Consider the following 22,643-nt stretch of genomic DNA (forward strand, 5'->3'; position numbering starts at 1 on the left):
GTATTCCGTCCGGGCCCACTGCTGTCTGGGGGGAAACCTTTTGCTCTGCTTTTTTCCAATCAAGGTTGCTCAAACTTATTTCCCTTTCCGCAGTCTTTTGTGGCGCTGATGTTATCGGTGCAGGTTTCTCTAACACTATTGTCCTAAACTTCTCACTAATCACTCGATGAGTGATTAGTAGCTCCCAGCGGCCGCTCTCTGCAGCGAGAAAGACTCCTTTTCGCTCCCTCCGATGCGCCGTTACCACTTACCTGTGTCGGGAGATGCAAGAGTGTAGATGCGCCATCTTTAAACCAGCCAATCCCTCTCCTCTTCTTTCCAACTTCTCTCCAACTTGTATTTGTTTGCGCATGCGCATGGCGTTAGGCCGGATGAGTTTCGTGTGCACACGGAACCACCGTATTTTCTTATCGCCTAGCCATATACAGCTTTGCACTATAAGCCCCACTTATCATTCTGAAGAGCCCCTCTTGTCTGGTATCTCCAAGACAAAGGGTCGAGTTGGTTGTGGCACTGACATTGGTCACGTGTCTCTATGTTGTCGGCATCGCGAGGTACGGGGGTAAGTTTTGGTGGTTCAGCCGCGCTTGACGTTCTCTTTTCCTAACTGGTTCATTTGCAGATGACACGAGCATTGGTAGCGAACGCGGAGCATTCTTTTTGTAACAGCACCGCTGCCACTGTTGCAAACAGTTTGTTGAGAGAGGGTGGTCGTTTTATGGCACAGCTCAAACGAATGGTTTGCTGGGTTCTGCCGTATGCGCTGCCATACTGTTGGGTGTTTGGGAACTTAGCAATGGGGATGGGTCAAAAGACAAAAACACTGGTGACGATTACTGTGCTCTCTAGTGCTAAATTTATACGCAGCACGAACTGCAGTCTTTTCGGTCATGTTGTACAGCTGCTGCCTCTGAGGAGGTGATCGCGTGACCAGCGAACGCACGGCAGCGCGCGCTACCCTGTGGTTATCTTGGAGTGCATCACCACCGCCGAGCATTTGTAAATCATATTTGAACCTTCCACTAAAATGTCACATGGTTCGGATTAGCCACGCAAGGAGGAGCATGTTGCACTGCCTTCCCCCCCGCACTGTCGCCACACTTTCCTCTGACGTTTTCTGCCTGCCTTCACTTGATCGGTTACGACGCTGTCGCCTCCGCCAAATCACAGTACGGCCGCCAAAGTGCTTCCCACTAAAAAAGTAGGCAGTCGGTAGCCCGCTATGGATGGAAAGTCTCGGCCCCAAGCTTATCTGCCTGTACTTTATGATACCCGACCCGTCTCATTCAAGGAATGACCGGAACCGACCGATTGGCGCCCACAGAAATCATATTTCCGTTCACTCGCCATTGCAAATGCCCTATTTTTTATTTCAACAGATCTCACTCGTTCGGTGGATTGCTTTGTCTGTTGGTCCATCTGCGGCCAGTCTGTTGTTTTGGTCCTGGTCTTACGTACCATGTTTTTAAGGGAAACATTTTAATATTTTTGCACGTGGGATGGCTTCAGTTCAAAGGATAATGTGCTTCCCTGCTGTATTGGCTTGTTTGGTTGAGAATGCTTAATTTGTTACTACTATTCATTCAGCTATTGGTTTCTGTTCGAAATGGCCGTCTTTCACCGTAGCTATAGCGGTTTTGTGGTGAACAGTATCGAGAGCCTCTTGATCTTCATAGAAAACGGAACGAAGTGGCAAGATATGCTTTGCCCTGAGGGGTGTTTCGAGATTTAAGAGTTGACAGATAGATACTTCGATTTTAGAGGTAGGTTATATGATCTTAGTTAAAAGACTAAGGGCTTCATTGTGGGGGGGGGGTGATAGCTGTAATCTGCTTATATAAGTTTTCGGAATGTCGGGGCAAGCGAGGTTTGCTTCTGGTTTCTTATAAGATTCGCATACTTGCCAAAGGTATCCCCCTCCTTACCTAACGCTCTCAGTCGAAGTATTACGAATCTGGCGCTGACCGCAAACCGGAACATACTAGACGGCAACGACCCGCTCCAACAGCTTTTCCTCACGCCTCGGGTGTAATCGCCTGTAATCTCCTGTTTTTCCACAACTGCCCAGATCCCCTCCCTATGCTCTCGACACCCTGTTCCTCTCCCTTCCGCAACACCCTAGAGGTGGGAATGCGAGTTCACCAGCTATGACGTGCCGGAGCAGTGCAGCACGATCCAGCGGGCCGCACGAGTAGCGGGGGTGCGCGGCCTGCTGAACTGCAGAGGTCACCCACGGATTTCTTTTGCGCAATAAACGTTTTGCTTCCTACTCCTCGTCACTAAATTTCAGTGTCTAGAATTTAGGTAACAGTATACTCTCTAAATTCAAACCGTAATGTGTCCACTTCAGCGGGTCGTTATTTCGTACCAGAGCCTCTTTTGGAAGTTTAACCTAATTTCAAATCATTTGCCTTGGTATTTCGAGGAGGCTCAACAAAACAAGTTATGACAGATTTGGCTGACAGAGAAGCCATAAAAATACTTGCTTGTCGCTAGCTCAAGGAAGACTATCATCTCAAATTGAGACTACATAAGAAGGACTATCATCTGTAAAGGAGAGGAGGACGACGAATAAACGTTTCTAAATAGCAGTTAGCCTTGGGGAGTAGTCCTTATTCCAGGACAGCTTGAGACCGCTCGGCTTCTTCGGCTCCCTTCACCAGCCAAAGCTATCTCAGGATCCCAGCTGGGCCGTGCTCTCTCCCAGTGCTCAGAGGGGAGTATGGGAATTGGGGAATTGCAAAACCACATGACATGAGAAGGAGTCCCAGGAGCCTCACCGAAGTGTCATTGCAACCAGTACGGGGTGGGGCCAGCATGGGGGATCTAGTGGGGTGGGGTTAAGGGATTAGTTTGGAAGCCTCGCTGGTGGGGTTTTTGTTGCAAGCTATTGAAGAGAACGAAGAATCTCAACGGGAAACGCAACATCGCCGAAGTTTTATGATCTATATATGAAGACTGAAAATCTGCTGTAGCGGCGCTGACAAAAAAAAACCATGTTAGCGAAATTTCTTTCTCTATTCCTCTACCCATAGTGACTAGACAAAAAATGTTTCGTAGAAAACTGCCCTGTTCTATCTTTAATCGGTTGCGATAAACGCGCTCAGGCCTGTACCCATGGTGACAAGGTAAAAAAGCTTTCGTAAAAACATACGTCTCTAATGTTTAAACGGTTACCAGAAACGCAGTCACGCCTTGAGTGTCAATAACAGAGAGCGCGTACTAGACTAATATTCGCATGCCTGGCTATCCGTGCATACCAGGTGGGCAGCACGTGCAGCGTGGCATGGAGTTCGCTGGGGAGCACACTGGACGCAATCCTGTCAAGGCCCGTGGTCGCCCGTATTAGCGCTTCAAGCATCTCCTCGCAAGCCACGCTACACTTGAGTCGATGAAGAAACAGTGCGATCATGCGCCGTGCCTGACGCCTATAACTGCTTCTACTAAACAAAATCGGCCTACTAAGGGAAGTTAAGTGCTAATGTGCTACATGACAATATGCTGCCTTGCCGCGGCTTTTGTGTTAAGAAAACTGTGGCAGCCTCATGTGGCGGCCGTTTTTTTTTTGTTGTTGTTGTTGTAAATAAAAGAATGGCGAGGTATCTCGGAACCTAAGAAATTTCCTGTGCTTTAGCTTGACCATAAATGTTTACTCGCGATCTCCGTCTCTCTTTGGTGAATATACCGTACCGGACCATTAATTGCATTCACAGCAAAAAGGACGCTCCATGTGCTGTACTACGCAGGGATCATCATCAAGTTGAACAGATGGTGACGCGCGTGTAGTTCTTTGGCTGGCTTACACGACGCTCTCTTTTACTTTGCCTTCTGCAAGCTGTACATCAGTACCGTAAATACATCCTTGTAAATACGCTCTACCCTGTTCAGTGTTAGCGCATAAAGGTGATATAAATAATAAAACTAAATGAATATTTTACACAGCATTGATGCAAGCTTGATTCTTTCTTTATTTTTTTCCTGAATCTCAAACGCCAGGTCTTGCTGAACGCATTTTCTGGCGTTGTAATTTATTTCCAAATTCCTAAATAAAATGTTAGGATTCGGTATGATAGCTTAGGTATAGTAGTCATTACATTTCACGTTGTGGATTTTAAGTACAACCGATGCTCGAAGCAAGCGCTTGTTACCTTGTCCGCACACTCGCACGTCGCCTCTCATTGCTTTGCTTTCCCAAAAAAATTAAACACCTTTTAAGCCATACCTATCTGTTGCAGATTTGATCATGTTAAAAACAACGCGCCTGCGGTGATTTATGTGCATACATACCTGGTGTAGTCCATATTGTGCGCTATTTAGGAGGTGCAGGCCTTGAAACCCTTTAGTTACTGCACCCCAGGACTTGTTTCATAACAAAACGACCTTTTAACTTTTCTTTATGCGGTAGCACTGCAGTACAATGCATATTATGTAATGCAGCAAGTGGTGCTAGAGTGACGCACAGCAGAGTGCCTTGTATTGCATTTCAAAATTTTGAATTTGTAAAGCTGAAACATAGGAACAGAAAATCACCACTCAAGCGCTGTTGGCAACGGCTTCAGCACTACGTGGTTAACAAGTCCATTGTAGAAAAGGGTATGTAACAGGTCTTTTTTTTACAACCGAAAACTTTCTCATGCAACTTTTTAGAGCGGACCGGTGTAGCAGAAGTGTAAAAAGGGTGTTGAAAGTCCTTTACACCCTTTTTCTTGAATCTCAACACCATTTTCATAGCTCTACACCCTTTTTGTGTGAAAAAAGGGTGTAAATCAACTTCAATGCCCTTGGTATTTCTTAGGGTGTTGAAAGGGTGTGCAAAAGGTGTTCAGCCTACCATTGAATTTCCCATGCTTGGATGCATAATAGCACTGTAAAGAACAAGACATCCCCATATATAGTTCTCTACTCGCAAGAAATTTCCAAACGCAAAAAAAATAATTGCTCGTCTGCAATGATCACTCGTTTCCATATGCGGTGCACCTCATGCCCCAAGTTTAGCTTCGGCACGTGAAACACCAATTTGAACCTTCAAAGTTAGAAATACTATAGTCGTGTGGCGAAAAGGGTGTTTACTGACTGCAACACACTTGGCTTTCTGTGGGGTGTTGAAACGGTGTGAAATAGGTGTTCAGTTGCAAAAAAAGGACAGCGGAGCTGGTGGTCGACCTAGTTCCTTCCGGTGTTGCGAAGTTTTGTTATGTTTGCTAAGCTTTGCAATGTTCTTGCTAAGCTAGGATGACCGCTGAGGGGTGAGGCCAAGTTTAAGCGGATTTTACAAGGCTGATCCAGTGTCCCCCCCCCCACACAAATTCCAGGGGATCCAAGGGGGAACCAAGCTAGGTCGGACCCCAGCTATGCTGTTTCTCCAGCCTTGCACCACTATTGCAAGCTCCGCCAATTTTTTTGCTTTTTAGAATCCAAGAAGCACTAGTACCTTTGAAATAGTATAGTAAGAGAAGCGCATACCCATACGCCCCTTGTGCTCCCACCCTAACAATCTCGAAAGCCGACTTCACTGTTATAATACCCTATCTGCGGTGGTGCGCCCTTTACAAGTGCCGCGGTTCTTTTTCTTTGTATTTTTTGCTAACGCCACCGAAACCAGCTCAAGCTTAAACAGCTTCACTGGTAATACATTATGCCAATTCATATTGCTTTAAACATCGTGAGTACAGAACAGCCCCGCATGTATAAAATGTTCAGTCCACTTCTGTAAACAGGTACAAAATGCCTCCAATGTTGGAGGTCTCGTCACCTTTTTCTTAGTTGGAGCTCTTTTCTTACACCCTTTCTCTTTACGCCCTTTTTCTTAGTTTCCAACACCCTAACTTGTAGCTTTACACCGTTGTGAGAAAAAGGGTGTTTAAATAATGAACACCCTTTTTGAAGGGTGTTGAGGTGGCGGGGAAGATTTCTTTTGTATTTAATAAAATTCTATAAGTTATGGAACATGAAAACTGCCTCATGATTAAAAGGTTTTTGCAAATCCGTGTGTTGATTTGTATGTTCTCATAGTAAAATCTATAGTTACAAAATCAGCGCTAAAATATTTTGCGACAAGCCCACCGACTCGATCGGGGGGCTTTCCTTTGCTGGATATAGAAGCAAGAACAACACATGTGTTACTGAGTAAGTACGCAGTCCCTGTACTGCTTGCATCTCGTTGGTTTTCTTGCTCAATTAATTTGTGTTCCAAGTGTAACTGCGCTTATTGACTGTGTTGAATGCTGCCCGCTCCGCCGATTCGCATTGCCACGCGTAGCTGCTTCCCTGGCCACACCCTTATTTTAGGGTGTTGAGCAACCTTATACCTTTTTTTTTTAGGTGTTCACATGGACACCCTTTTTTTTCATAGGTACACCTTTTTTTCGCCAAAACACCTCATAAAGGTGTTCGCAATGGGACAAGATTCTTACGCTCTTTTCGGCCAGAAGGTTGTAAGAACGTTTAGTGCGCTTAGTACCGATCAATGTAACGTAAATATGACAAAACAATTATGCTAAATTATCTATCTAGGGAGATCCCATGACTAACCCGTTTTATTCACTTCTCATAATTAGTCCACAGTGAAACTGTATACGTTAAATAGTTCCCAGCGGCCCTGACAAACTATTTTGTGTCATAGGCGTTGTCCGTCACACGCCGAAATGACCAGAAAAGCCTTACTTCCCGTTTTGAAAAAAACAGACCTCTCTGAATGATTTTGGGGACATTGCTACAGTGCAGCGTCTTTAGTTGGCCAATTTTATGAGTGTATCGGCTTTGTCAGAACTTTACGCATCCAGAAATGTGCGCATGGCAGACTGGAATGCCGACGGGTCGTTCAACGTTACAATCTCACGGGGTAGCTCGTTCCACTCGCTTACGGATAGCACAAAAATGGAATTTTGGTACTTTTTGGTTCTTGCGAATATGGGCGAGACTTTACGATCGTGGTCAGTGCGATTGGACACATAATGGGCTGGAAAAATATGAGCACACGAAAAAGATGTAACACCATGATAAAGAGAGTGAAAAAAGGTCAAACGGAAGAATTTACGACGAGTGCTAAGGTCTGGAAGATTAAGAATCTGTTTTAATGCCGATACACTTTGGTATGGCGAGTACGAGCGCAGAATGAACCGGGCAGCCTTATTTTGAATGGACTCGATACAGTCGGACAGAATAGCTGTGTGAGGGTTCCAAATAATAGAAGCATAATCGAGGATTGTACGGATGAGGGAAATGTGTGCGCGAAGTCTGGTGACATGGTTCGCAAGATATAAACGGCGCTTTAGAAAGCCAAGTTTTTTTAGTGCCTTGTTCGTTATGTGATCAATATGCATGGCCCAGTTTAAATCAGGAGTAAATATCACACCTATATACTTGAAAGAATAGATTCGTTCAATTGTTGAACTGCATAACGTGTATTGATGAAATGGAGTATTTAGCTTCGAAGAAAATGTCATGACCTTAGTTTTCTCTGTATTAATTTCCATTTTCCACACGTGGCACCATTCCGCGAGGGTATTTAAATGGCTTTGTAAAATAGCTACGTCATCGGCGGTTGTGATCTGCCTATAAACTATACAATCATCGGTAAACAGCCGTATTGTTGATGTTATATTATTTGCAATGTCATTAATATATATCAGGAATAATAAGGGCCCTAAAACTGATCCCTGAGGTACTCCTGACCTAACGCAACAGGAACTGGGGAGATTATTATTTATATTTACTGTTTGAGAGCGACCAGATAAAAATTCATTAATCCAGTGGGTAGTTTTTACGTCTAACTTTAAGCAATTTAGTTTTTGGATAAGCCGTTTGTGGGGAACGCAGTCGAAGGCTTTGGAGAAATCGATAAATACTGCATCTGTAGAAACCAGTTTGCGCAAGGAGTCGTGTAAATCCGTGGTTAATTCAAAAAACTGTGTTTGGCAAGATCACTTGTACCTGAACCCATGCTGATTATCGAATAACAATTTATTAGTATTGAGATGTCGCATTATGTGGGAGCAAATTATGTGTTCAAGGAGTTTACAACAAACTGATGTAAGAGAAATCGGGCGGTAGTTTTTTGGACATGAGGGTTCACCAGATTTATAAATGGGTTTGACATGACCAGATTTCCAATCTTCAGCAACGCACCCAGAATCAAGCGATTACTGAAAATTAAGCACAATAAAAACGAGGATACGTGACTAGTTAACTTTAGCAGCTCTGAGCTGATGCCATCGGGTACAGGGCTGGAGCGAAGCGGAAGTCTAGCAATTGCTCGGCATACACCAACTTCAGTAACGATGATGGGCTCACTTGGGTAAGTTATTGTAGTAGGAGCGACGGTACAGGACTCGTCCAGGGAGGGGGGGGAGGGGGGGGGGGGTTCGTCGGTAAGAACTTCACTAAAAACATTGTTTAAAACGTGGGCACATTCTGAGGTGGGTACAGTGCAACCATTTGCGTCCTTTAGTGTTATTACACTGTCCGTATCTTTGGGGTTAATTACGCGGCAAAACTTTTTTGGATCAGATTTTAACAAATTCGGCAGCGTATCATTAAAATAATAATCCTTAGCTTCTTTAATGGCTTTTTCCGACTCCCGAGCTAATTCTTTATACTTGTTCCAAGTACTGACACTGTTGCTTTGCGAAGCCTTTTTGTAGGCTCTTTTCTTTTTATTTAGACACTGTTTAACCTTTTTCGTAAACCAAGGAGCACTTGTTTGTGATGTGAAGGAAACCACTGGAATACACGTATTTTCAATTTTCTTAAGGAAGTCACGAAACACTATCCAGTTTTCATTAGTTGTACGATTATTAAATTCGCTCGAAAAGGAGCTCGAAAACTCAGATAGCATACAGTTAATTTTTTCACAATCAGCTTTTTGTAATTAAGTATGCGTTTAGGCTTTATTTCCTGGTTAGGAAGTGGGAGAGGGTGGGAACATTGGTATTACTCTGTGGTTACTAATTTCATCAAGGACATGGACTACAACATTTGTCGGATTGTTTGTCAAAATTAAGTCGAGAATGCGTTCGCCCCTCGTAGGTGCAGTTACCAACTGAGTTAGATGAAACAGTTTTAACGTACGAACGAAGCTGGATACCTTAAGACCGACAGATAATGATGGCGATGATGGTGTGACCCAGTTAATGGAGGGGTAATTGAAATCACCGCCAAGCACCAAGACACACTGAGGAAATTTGTTATAAATTAATTCGAGTACACGGGTCAGGTGATCAACAAAATCTGGTTTTCTTTGAGGCGGTCGATAACAGACCCCGATTATACACGTGCAGCCTTCAAATTGGGTTTTTACACAGAGCAGCTCGAGAGGGGTATCAATGGCAACAAGGGAAGGTTGATAAGAGCTCCTAATTGCTATCAGCAAGTCACCGCCACGAGTGAAATAATGTGGAAGCAATAATTCACTATTGCATATGTCTTCGCGGAGCCACGTTTCAGTGCCTAGAATTATATCAGCGGAGCATGCGTGACCTACGGAAAGCAACGAGTCAACTTTATTTATAATGCTACGGAAATTAGCGAGAAGAACGGATAAATTATGTAATTTTGTTTTTCTAGGCTTGATTTGGACTGTTTGTCAATCCGTGCTGCGCATTTGCGGTGGGTCTGCCTGAACTACTCTTGCAGAAACCGCATCATAGTAGTATATGTGTCCTTTAAGCTTCAGTTTGTTATACCGTATGCTGTAGCGCTCATCCTTCTCCTTGTTTTCTTTAGCGAAATCACGGAGCATTTTCCTTAAGAACTGTATTTTATGGGAGAAGTTTTCCTCGAACCATATTTTAGGTTCAATGTTTTTGAGTTTATGCCCATTCCGAAGAAGAGAATCCTTCGTCTTTAAATTTAGGAACTTTATTATCAAAGGGCGCGTAAAGTCGGGACCAGGTTGCCCGATTCGATGCGCCCGTTCAATGTCACCGGGTTGCAAGTTTATTTTTAGTTGTGTAGAACAGAAATCATTAAATAATTTCTCGCTAGCCTCATAGTCCTCTTTGTCGACTTCCGCTAAACCTTTGATTAACAAGTTGTTTCTTCGTGAACGACTATTTAAGTCATCGACAACGTCTTCTAGGCCACCATTAGTCCGCGACAAAATCATTTTAACTTCCTCAAGTGTGTCATTGGCTGCTTTTCGGGTAGTGCCTATTTCGGGTAGTATAGGTAGATTTTTTTCAACTGCGCAAACTCGGGACCTAATATCAGCAATATCTCGTTGTATTTCTTTCAAGGTAGTTGCAGTGGCGTCAAAGTTTTTCTTGTTGGCTTCAATGCATTCTTTCAGCAAGGCATACACATCATCTACTTTGGGGCCTGGATTGGCTTCAATGTCCCCAGCACAGAGCAAAAGCAGCGCTAGACATATTGATAGTGCAAGAGAGGGTTTGGGGCACAAGACACAGAGTAGGCGGGCCTCTGCATGGGGGCGTTCAGCAACCCCTATCCTATTTCTGCAGCAGTTTCTGAAGGCTCCGATACGAACCCTGTAGGTTACAATGTCAACCCCCATGACTCAAGAGACCACAGAAGGGTGAGGCAAAATACAACAGTATGGGGATCAGCAGCCACGGAAAAAAGTAAAAAAAAAAGCAAGAGTTCAAGTGCATACCTATAACAGAGCAGAAAAGCGTTTGATTCCTGTTGCGCGTGGCCGCATATCCCGGAGGGTCAGGGGCGAGCAGTCCTTTTATGTTGAGCGGTGGCGCTGCGCCAGCAGCTTCCTCTTCTTAGACCGTGACGTCAGACAGACGACACGATGGCCCAGTCCCTATCTTCTCCCAGTCCCTATCTTTTCATTCTGTTGCGTTGAATGAAAAGATACCTCGAGTTTGCAAATCGGCCAATTCCTAAAACCCCCTGAGTACTGATCACCTCAAAGTCAGCAGTTTGACTTGAGTCTCGCGAGGTGCTATACTCGAGTGCAAGTTAAGAACGGAAACGGAAGTTTCCGCTGTGCATCACCACAGCCGTTTGTTGCTCCACGCGGCGCAAGTAGTGCGTTACTAAAAATATTTTAAACATGCACGAGCCATTTCGGTGATTTTGGGAGCCTATAATGCTTATAAACTACTGCGGCGACGACAAACAAACGACGCGAGAAAAGGCAGACGATATCACGCGTTCATAGCAATTTCCTTTCAAAACCCCCGCTCCCGTTGATATCATGGTCCGTCGCTTAGGCGCAGTGATACCGTACATGAGCTGTGGCCGTTCTTAACTTTTTCCCGAGTGAGTATTGTCAAAGTGGTCCCGCACACATCACTACGAGTTATTGAAAAATCTTTGGCGCCACTTTTAAAACCACGGCAGCTATCGTGACTTGTAACTTTCATAAAGCCAGGCGCGCGAAGCAGGCCACAGAAATTCCTCAACTTTAAGGTATGAGCTGCAAGGAACGCAACTTGAGTTGGTCGCTTGCTCGAGAGTAGCGGCAAAGTAGCCGGTCACCCGGCATTTTATAGTGGGAGCGCGTTGCTTTTACGGGCGTGTCAAATAGTAATATTTCTTTCTTTGATTCAGATACGGATAAAACATACCGTATCAATCAGTGGCGTACCCAGAAATATTTTTCGGGGGAATTATTGATTGATTGCAACGTTTAAAGCACCGACGCGACGCAGGCGATGAGGCGCGCCGTAGTGGAGGGCTCGGAATTAATTTTGACCACCTGGGGATCTTTAACGTGCGCCGCAATCTCGTACACTCGGGCGTTTTTGCTTTTCGCCTCCATCAAAAAAGCCGCCACCGCGGCCGGGAACCGAACCCGCCACCTCGTGCTCAGCAGTGCAACGCCTTAGCCACTGAGTCACCACGGCGGGTGGGGCAGTTATACCCCTAAGGAAGAAAAAAAATAATATATTGTCTGCGCCCAAGCAATCCCTTATTTGCGTTTTCTGATCTAATTTTCGCTCTTATATTTAAATTTTAGACGAGGTGCGTAAAAAGCATGGGCTGAAAAAAAGGCCGGAATGAGCGGGCAGGGATATGCCACTTATAAAATTTCGGGGATGTTCCAACTTCTGACATCGATACCCACCCCCCGGCTAATCCCTTGGCATCAAGACGCGCCATTCCTGTGTAAGCACAAAACACTTCCCTGGACTAACTACGTTTGGAACTCATTTAGTGGGAGTTTGAAAGCTGCGTTTCCTTTCCTAGAGAAAATGTACGTTCTTTTGGCAACACTAATGATCAGCGCAGAAAAGAGAAGACATAGAAGAGAGTAACCGACCGGAGCAGTGCTGTCTTGTCGGTTACTACCCTCTCAGTCTTGTCTTTTCTGCGCTGATCATTAATGATGACCATTCGCCAACACCCCAACTTATAGTCCTCTCGAAATATATTTCTCTTGGCATGTTAATACAAAGCTCCTGGGCTATGCACACGCAAATTCCGGCGAGGTGCTGTGTTTAACACGAAGGTCCACATAAGTTCAAATCGGCTTGAAAAACCAGCGACGCCATAAAATTCACCGCTTGTCGCGTCGTATGAGTCACCTTTATCTTAAACAAGTCGTACTAACCATCATCAAGGCCAGTAACACTGAGCGCGTTGATGGAGTATGTGTTTCCCACTCCTCGAGCAGCCTTCGAAGATTTCTCTATTTTTTATCTCCTCCCGCTCAAGGATCCAGCATGAGAGTTAGAAAGCATGTCGAAGCTGGGACGGGCTCGCCCCTCTGCGTGGGAACAAGAATTCAACTCGATACCTCTAGTCGACGCCATGGTCTTGGTGTGTGGTCACGGCCGTTGCTCTTCAAGCGGAAAGTGTAAACAGGACGCGAGTCGGCGGCGAACAAGACACGGTCGGCGTTTGCGCGCGCTTTCCTACACTGTAGCGAGCTACGCGACACCTCGGGCTTTGAGGCAACAAGCAGCCACCGCCGCAACGAAACTTCGAGAATAGCCCTTTGCACCGACACACGCTACCGCAACGCACGTGCGCTAGAGTAGCAACGAAAGCGTTCCCACGAGAACGACCAATGACTGGCGCTCCTGGACCCCAGCTGACTCAACGCTGTAGTGGGACGACTCCGAGCAAACTTTTGGCACCGCGTTTATCGCCTGCTCCGAGGGGGCGCTGTGTAGCTGCCGACCTTGCATGCGAAGCACAATATGATATGTTTTATTCACATCGAAAGGCCATTCAAAATCACAGGTAAGCCCAAGAGGCAAAGACTTGTCAAAATGCACACTTGAGGCTAGCCTCAAGAATTTGAAAACAGACGAAACGATAAGACAGTCATACGTGAAGGTGAAAGATCGGCATAAACGTTGTTTACAATATTAGAAGAATTTTGAAAGTAAAATTTCCTGGATTGTTTAGCTGGTGTTGTGAATATCATGTGGCAATCACTTGAAGATGCCGCGCACGTAATGCCTTAAAAAACGACCAATAACAGGTATAGCACCAAGGAGAAAAAATGCTGGATGTGAACTCAGTGGTCAAACATTAAATGTTCCAAAGATGTACACGGAAAAGATACTGAATAGTCAAAGCATCAACTCACGATAACTGCAATGGTGAGAAATATTAGAACTGCGACATCTATGGTACGTGGAACTGTGTTATGTACAACGGCCTCTGTTGTGTGCAACATTTTTTAGTGCTGACTAAAAAATGCAATTGCCTAAATATCCTTAACAAAACATTTAACGGTAGCTGGCTCCAAACGAAGGCAACAACGGCGAAAGCCATCGTTGGATACATTGAAAGCTGCGCTCGTGGTCAGGCACAGCCTGTGTTACCATAAGGGAGACTGCCAGCAATGACTTCTGCCGGAAAGCTGAGCTACGCGTTATATATATATATATATATATATATATATATATATATATATATATATATATATATATATATATATATATATATATATATATATATATATATATATATATATATATATATATATATATACCCTATCCTATTTGCTCCCAGCTGTGATTGAAGTTTTTTGTAAACGCGGTGAGTGAATACTGCCACTTATGTTGTAAACTGAAGCTGAGAATGTGCTTTGAAACTTATGCTCTGCTTTAAAACATAAAACAGAAGCTTGCACCGTGTCGCACAGTTAACAACAGATTCACCGAAACAGCGTATTTTTAATTTCTCTATCTTCAAATAAACTTCCTGTCTATAACCCTCAACCATTAGATTACATGCGACTTCTGATTTTACGAAGCTCTTGATACTGCGATCCCTTTCTGTAGATTCCATCAACTGAACAAAAACAATATTCCCCTCGCGTTTTTATCGCCCTGTGCCCACGGAAAACTACTAAGGCGTAGGAGAAGGATTTGACTTCCTTGGTAACTTAGCGCACCCACTACCAATAAGAGGGACAACAAAATAACCATGTAACGGATCACAGCGCCACCTCGGCCGTCAGCGCTCACACCCCGTGGAAAATTCAGCGGTCGAACGTCGCACTGGAAGTGTACACATTGCCTCTTGTGGCCACTACTGTTGCGCACCAGCCGAGCGCACGTTACTTGATCCGCAATCCGGGCTGCCCTGCGCACGTATCCCCCGCTTTGGACCGGCGTGTACAGGACTCGCCGCTGGATGCCATGGACGCTGCTGGCCAAGGTAAATACCGTGTTTGCCACAGTTGCGGATATTTTGTCTGCTAGTGCGCGCGCCCAGGAAAAAAAACTAACAAACCTGTGTCGTCTGCATCGATGTTGTGCATGCAGGCCGTTGGCTGATGCATGTGGGCCACACACATCCGCGCGCAGTGTTGGTATTGAAGGTCCCGTTACTTATTATACAAATACGCTAGCACGCGGTATGCGCTGTGCGTACACAGTGCATCGTTGCGACGACAACGGCGAAGAGTTAACTCGTGGCGTCCTTCCTAATGATATTTCCGTCGCTTAACGTGTCGTTCGTGCACTTAGCTAGTATCCAACGTCGGTTCACCATGGAGTGCGGTTAAACCAGGAGTGCTTTCTGTGGGAGTGGGAACGCATTCCTGTGGAGGCCGTAAGGAAAGACAGAGAGAGTGAATAACTTTAAATTCCAAAAAAAAAAAAAGTTCACAACGAGCCGCAATATGGGCAGCTTTCCTGCTTAAGACTTCCGCTTTGCCCTGAAGGCTTCTCATGTGGATCAGCGTCCAAGCTTACATGTTAGCGTGAGAGGTGAAAGAAAGAAGCGCTCTGCCTGTTCGCACCCCAGGAGCTTGAAACAGCTGCGAGATGGAGCTATTCCACTTTGTATACCTGTAAGTTGCACCCCGTTCTTTTGTTTCTTCTGTACCTTTTGACATCGCTTAAGCCTTTTTCATTAAATGCGCAACGTGATTACAGCATTTGGAAGCGCATTGCCGCAGAATATGTGTTATGTCAACGGCTCCGCCCTTTATCTCCTCCTAGTAGATGACCGTACCGAACTAGAAACGAGCCCTTGCATCCGCATAAACCCGTAACAAATCGAGCTTGTCTACCAGGGTACCATGAAATTGTTTGTTATTTGTACACTCATGCCAAGTGTTTGCTATCAATAGCACTAAAATCTCACCCTTCTAACGTTTGCACCCTGTGGAGTAAGTTTAAATGATAGGCCCAAACGGTCATTTAAAAACTACCTTTACTCCAAGTTCCTTGTCTGCAATACGTCGAGCACTGATGAGGCTTAAATAAGGTGCAGATAAGGCTCCCAAGGTACCGCATGTCTTCCTTCCAAATACCCCTTCCGAGAATTTGGGCATCCAGTTCGCTCAGCGGGTATCTTTGACAAACAGGGAGTTTTCTTTTGCGGATTAAAATTGTTAGGAACTACACCATTCTGTAAGCTGCGACTGAATACTACTGCCTGCTGCCACTCGTACGTACATGACGCCGCTGAATCTAATTGAACTTGCTATCCGCTATCATTTGCAATAGGCGAAGCTAGCAAAAAACAGGAAAGCGGCGTGGCTGTTTTTTTGGTCGATTTTGAACTGCGTGAAGAACTCGGATCTTTGAGATTTCGGCGCACGTTAAAGATCCCCAGGTGGTCCAAATTAATCCGGAGCTCTCCACTACGGCGCGCCTCATCGCCTGCGTTGCGTCGGCGCGTTAACCCCTACAATCAACTCGGATCTTTGAAGGAGTTTGTTGGCTACTGCTGTGGAGTTTGCGGTGGCGTGAGGAAATGTGGAAGACGACATTAAGGCCTGTCGTAAAACACTACTGAAAAATATCTTTAGAAACCCAAGTGCAAGAGCTAACCGATTGTTGATTGTCTCTACATAGAAGCTGTCAGTGGTACGTTGTTTGGAATATGTTGCGTCGTTCTTCGGCAGAATGCACTATGCGGTAGAGACAATTTTCGTGCGAAAGCAAGTTCTATCGCCCTCGCAGATATGACGGGGGAAAATCACAATAAAATTCACAGCTGAAATGACTGCATCACTGCGCTGAGTTTTTTACTCGTTACAGTGAAGATGTAAACATTTCTGAATACGCGCCCACTGTCAGTATACGGGTTTCTTCAAGGGGGGAGGGGGTTAAGGTTACAGAAAAGAGCTGTAAATCGTGCTTTATCGGAAATATCTTTGAAGTATTTCATGTCGTGTGGCTGTTAAGATGACTACATACCGAGGGTAGTTTTCTTTGGGCTTAGATCATGACCAATTATTGGTCGCAGTTTTAATACAAATACCATCGAGCTGTCGCTTATAAACCTTCCATCAGGGTCATCGGCTTCGGCGAAGTCACATTTAAACGGCGAGCCCCACGAGTCTGTAGTCCTTAAGTTTCATTAGGCTAAATAACTCACAAGTGCTGTAAAACACAAATTAATTATGAACAGCCGTATTTGTTTTTACGCCGACTCGGACTGCGCCCCCATCAGCAATTGCAAATAAAGACTCTCAAATCAAAATTAGCATAATTTCTGCGCGTTTTTCAATTTCATACGCGTGGAAATCAATGTGCATAATTTTTTTAGGACATTTTCTGGTCAAGAGTGAGCCAGATAAGTTAGACTGGTAGGTTCGATCTAAGGCATCCTGGGATTTTGTGAGAGTACGAGTAAGCGAAATCGATATCGACACCTGCCACCGCGCTCAAGCCGCAGAGCCGGCCTCATGACAGCAGCAGAGTCCGCTTCATTAGACCTGCAAGAAGGCCGACAAGCACAGATGAAATTGAACTGACTAGGAACTGTTTGGCAGTTTACGGCAACAATGATTTGACTTGGCAGAACAAATTTTGGTGTCGTAATAAAACAACCGTAAATGAATTAAAAGAGTGCCAGTGATCACATTATTTCTTTCCAGTTGTTTGTAAGGAGAACTAGAACTCCTCCCTAAATCGCAGCCAGCATTCCCTGGGCCGTGTTGGCGTTTTCAGCCAATTGTACACCGCACATTTGCACGCCTGGGTCGGATCTGGGAAGCAGCGTCTCCCACTGCTCGCCATTCGTGATTTCCTGACATTGTAGGGTCGCCTGAGGGAAAGCCCGTAGCAGACTCCTTCAATGCCCTTTGAAGGAATCCGCCCCTAGTATATGTGGCAGGTCCGCCCGGTCCTTACAAAACGCGAACATGCCTGAATACTGGCCAGGGTAGTAGTGATTCTATGCCACAGGGTTTGGTCAAATAATACTTGAATAGATAAATAAATTGATTAGTTATATGCATGTTTTTACGCGCCCGACGCTACGCAGGCGATGAGGCGCACCGTAGTTGAGGGCTCCGTATTAATTTTCACCACCTGGGGATCTTTAACGTGCGCCGAAATCTCGAACACTCGGGCACTTTGGCTTTTTGCCTTCAAAAGTAAATAAGTCAAACTTCTATCCACTTCACTCGGTGAAGGGGGATGACCAGCGAAGTTTTTTTAGAACACGGCGTATAGGTGACGGAATTAGGTGATAGGTATGACCAAATTTTATTTCTTTTGAGCGTTGACGACGGGGTGATTCCACGAGAGAGCGAACGTGCGTGTACACGGGCATTTTTGTTATTCCCACATTTTTATCACCTACGCGCAAGCAAGGGAATCGCTTAAAACTGCAATCCGTTTTCTTCTAGCATGCTTTCTCCGCGAGAAAAAAAATTGCAAAGTTGGCGCGGGTGACGCGCGATTTTCGGTGGCTGCAGTTTTTTTTTAAACTTTCGGGCTTTGCGCACGGTAAGGCTTGATCGTTCTGACTAAAATATGTTTCCAAAACAAAAACCGCACTAAAATGACAAACATCAACACAACTTTTGCGTTATGCCGTGAACAAAAAGAAAATAGAAATTATGAAATCGAGCCATACGCTAGCTTGTCTCTTAATATGACGCCCCCTGTTTTCGTATCTCCAACTGCGACCGACTTACAAGTGGAAGGCAATGTCGGTCAGATAATTGTAAACTTATCTGCAAAACATCGCTTGTCTAGACAAAATATAAATATACGTAAAAAAAGATTCACTCCTCTGGTTTTTCTAAAAATGCGTAACCTTAAAAATCAAACCAAAAGAAACCCTGCTCTCGATTTTCTTCAAAATTTGGGTAATGAGACTCCCCAAGAGGGCCGACAACGCTTCTGAAAAACATGTTGCATCATCTTGTTTGTACCAAAGATGTAAGCGGCTGAAATCACGCGTTCGAGACGCACCTCCGTGCCGTGTGCTCCGCTACTGCCGCAGCTTGTCTAACTTCGCGCTTTGATAAAAAAAAAGTGTCTGATCGCATTCTGCGACCACACCCGGGAATTTTCAAGGTTTCACTTCCTTCTAAAAGACGAGAAATCCGAGTTTTTCATCTTTTACATTTGCGGTGCTACGCTGAATAAGCGCTTGCACAGCTACGCCTGGGGCAAAGACCCTCCAAGAAGCCCGCCTTTGTGGGAGTAACTTTTCTTTTAGCAAAAACAATAAGCAGGATAACAAAACAACAAGTTTTCTTGGTCTGACGACTGCCGTAACTGACCCAGTGTCGGCCAGGAGGTGCGACAGAAACGTCTCACCCGTCTCGAACGCGTGAATTCAGCCCCATTATACCCTCGGTTCAAACAAAATAATGCAACATGTTTTTTATCAGTATTGTCGGCCCTCTTGAGGACACTTGTTTCCCCAATTTTGAAGTGAATCGAGTGCGGGTATTTTTTTATTTTCATTTTTTAAGTGGCGCATTTTTGGAAAAAGCACAGCATTCAATTTTTTTGCATAGATTTATATTTTTTCATACAAGCGATATTTTATGTTGGCAAATACCAGGTTGACATTACCTATCACTTACAAGTTGGTCACAATTCTAGATACTGAGATAGGGGGCATCAAAGTAAGGGACAGTCTAGCGTCTAGCCCGATTTCGCATTCTTTTTCAAATTTTTCTGTTCCCGGCGGAACGCAAAAGTTGCCTTGACCTGTTTCTCATTTTGGTTCAGTTCTTGTTTTCAAACGTATTTTAGTCAGAACGATCAACCTTTGCTGTGCGCGAAGCCCCAAAATTGGGAAACACTGCATCCACCGAAAATCGCGCGTCACTCGCGCCACCTTTGCAAATGTTTTTCTCGCGAAGTATGAACGCTAGGGGAAAACCGATTATAACTTTAAGCTATTCTCTGGCTTGAAAAATAGAAAAATATTGCAACAAGAAAAAACGCGTGTACACGCAAAATTGAAAAATATTGCAACAAGAAAAAACGCGTGTACACGCATTTCTCTAGAGAAATCACGCCGCGGTCATCCCTAAGAAAGGCACACATACACGCACACATTTTATTTTTTCTCTACTGGCCCTGAAAAGGTTTATGGCTTCAACTAATCAACTCAAAATGCATATCCATTTGATGAGATGCATAAGCTTGACGTCTAATTCAAGTTTTTGTCTCGAAAATGGCGTATGTTATTCAGTAATCTACAATGTCTTTGCGCAAAATAACCGGATACACAGGAAGGAGCACGAGGACGAACGCACTCTAACTGATTCTATCCGCTCGGGGAAATACCTAAATAACCTACCGAACTGTTAAAAAAACGCGCCAATCCACCCTGTGAAGGTGGTTGGAAAGCGAAGCTGTGAACACCCACAACTATCGCACATACTACACCACTTGAATTCATGAGCGGGGGCCCTATTCTCAACAGCACAAATTCCCGGGGAATTCTGCAATTCGCGAAGTCTTTTCTCATTCGCTTTCAGTTTTGGTCGCGTGCTTCCGGTTGACAAAGTGGTTGTGTGTGCTGTCATCATTTACGGGACACAGTTCTAAAGTTTGCTTATTTCTCTTTACTGAAAGCGCATAATTCTTGGCCGGCAATGAAAAACTAGACTAAAAGCACCGGACATCACAACGTAAGCTTGTCTTTTCTATTCAACAACAATACTGCTTGTAATACACCCCCCCCCCCTGTGTGATTGGCTGAGAAGGCGTGACGTCATTTTAACAGTTGGCGGGAACGATTACGCCACACATTGACAACTTCTGCCGGCGTAAAAGTGACGAAATTTACGGAACAGCTTCAAAATGGCGGCTGCTTTTGTCGCAAAATAGGGCAAAAAATTTCCCCGACCTTTGGCGCCGCGAAATGTCCGCGAATTTGCAGCAGGTACAGTTTCGCATGACGCGCGGTTTAAAGCATGTTTTGAAACAAACAGTAGTTTCGACTGCTTCCAAGTCAGCCGTCATGGAGCATACAAATAACGTGCAGTATATTGCTTTTATGTTTGGCAATCAAATAAAAATTATTTGTTTGGCGTAACCGCTGCATAAGAGGGCAGTACAAGCCTCTCCATGACAAAGAGAACCCAATGCATGGCATTTGTCCACACTCGTCCTTGTAAGCTGCCGGGTCACATGATCGAACTCAAGTAAAAAATAACAAAGAAAAGTGACTCTTTTGTTTATTACAGCGCGATTTCAAGTTGAGCTTGACGAATGAGCGAATCGGTGACATCGGTACACTCCGCGGTTATCAGGCGTAGCGCTTCACTACTCTTATGTGTCATTAGGCGATGGCCGCGGCCGTCTTTTTATGTGATCACGCCATGAACTTGTAACATAGCAGCAGACGATAGCGTGGCGGCGGTGGCGGCCGGGACGGTGATAACGCTACAAAGCTTGCATTGAAGCAGAGAGCTCAACTATGTTACTAAAAGCGTTTGAAAGAAAGAAATAGACACGGTAAAAAAGATTCTGGGACGTTCTTTAGCTCAACAACCCCCTTTCGCTCCCTTTTGGATCAACGTTACTCGATCGCCTTGTGGTGTTGCCGCCAATTTCGACCGGCAGAAATTGTATTTCCCTTGCCAACCGCAGCTACCGTCTATTTTTTTATAATACAGGCCAAGGGTTTTTATATCTTTTATGAGCAATATTTGATACCTTAGTTGTGATCTTTATGAGTTAATGCTTCAAATTACACTGCATGTCGTCACAGCTATACGTGCAATACGTCACTGATTGCTTACGTTGTGCTTACGCAAAAAAAAAAAACATTGCGAATTGCCTGGGACTTTGTGCGGTCGAGAATAGGGCCACGGGCCGGCCTTCGCTATGCCTGCTCATCCTCTCCACTGAAGGGCAACCTCCTCGCCCTACCCGAACGCGCCTGCGCAGTCGGGTCCCGGTAACCCGCCGCCGTAGCGTGAGCCTCTGCTGGCCGCTATGCTAATAGAGAGTTTTAGCAGAGCGGATAACGTCCGCTAACGCTACGGTGGCTAACGCTACGGCGGCGGATTACCGGGACCTGACTGGGCACTTGCGGATTCGTTCCGGTAGGGTGTATTAATTCCGCGGGCCGGCCCTCGCCATAGCCGCTCATTCGTTCCGCTGAGGGGCGACTTCCCCACCCTCCGCGCACGCGCATGCGCAGTCGGGTCCCGGTAACCCGCTGCTGTAGCGTGAGCCTCTGCTAGACGCTATGCTAAAACTCCCTAATAGCTGCACACCGGGTCGTTCGTTTTATATCGTATCCCGCAAGGGGAACGCCTGGCACCAAAATGACACTTGGAACGTTGGTAGTTTTCATGCGTGGACATGAATAATACGCGGAACCCTAGGCATGCCATGTACGCTTCGCTCGGTAAATAGATGAACTTGAACTTGAATAAACAAACTTGAACCAAATAAATTTGAACTGAGCGGCCGGTCACAAATTCTTTGCTCCAGAAAATAAAAGAGGCGGCGTCTTACTTCGTGTTTAATGGTATCTTTGCGAGGATGAATGAACGTGGTGGCAAGGACTTGCATTTAACTTGTGTTCTAGAACTTCATCCTTACAAGACATCTCACATTAAGCAGGTACAGTACGCGACAATGTATCATTTCACTCATGCGTCCAAACACGCGAAGCGTCAGAAACCGAGCAAAAAAGGATTGAACCTCATGTCCGCTGAAATAATTTGAGATCGAAGCTGCTAGATTCGATTGAAAATTGTACTGAGAAATGAATCATAAATGCATGCATAATTGAAATTTTACGCTATTTCGCTTACGAGCACACTGGCCCGGTCGCAGGCTAAACGAGTGCAAGTATCAAAACGCGATTCTTTATAATTTGGAAGGTAGCACAATTTGCAGTTATCTTCATGAAACTTGTTGAGGGTAGGCACTGCAGTTTCATGCTAGAATAAAATCACGATAATGCCGGCTTCAGAGTTGCTTTTTGATGCGGCTGCGATGGCACACGAGCGGAGGCTCGCTTATTGGCATTAAACC

At 45.0% G+C, this 22,643-nt stretch overlaps 1 protein-coding gene across 2 annotated transcripts in view; it reads left to right on the forward strand.

The window, feature by feature from the left end:
• Positions 1-14,479: 14,479 nt before the first annotated feature.
• The window catches only part of LOC144147166 (forkhead box protein E4-like), an 18,202-nt gene continuing 10,038 nt past the window's right edge, over positions 14,480-22,643 (forward strand). The window contains exon 1 of one of the 2 annotated variants that reach the window (XM_077679235.1): positions 14,480-14,592. In XM_077679235.1, the coding sequence (XP_077535361.1) occupies positions 14,574-14,592 (19 nt within the window). In that variant the 5' untranslated portion in view covers positions 14,480-14,573. Of the gene's footprint in view, positions 14,593-14,720; positions 15,230-22,643 lie in introns of those variants that run through there. The other variant, XM_077679236.1, reaches the window with a different exon arrangement.

The sequence above is a fragment of the Haemaphysalis longicornis genome, unplaced genomic scaffold (genome assembly GCF_048455015.1).
Source record: "Haemaphysalis longicornis isolate Haplotype H1 unplaced genomic scaffold, Haemaphysalis longicornis Haplotype H1 scaffold_7, whole genome shotgun sequence".
In the NCBI taxonomy this organism is placed as follows: domain Eukaryota; kingdom Metazoa; phylum Arthropoda; class Arachnida; order Ixodida; family Ixodidae; genus Haemaphysalis; species Haemaphysalis longicornis.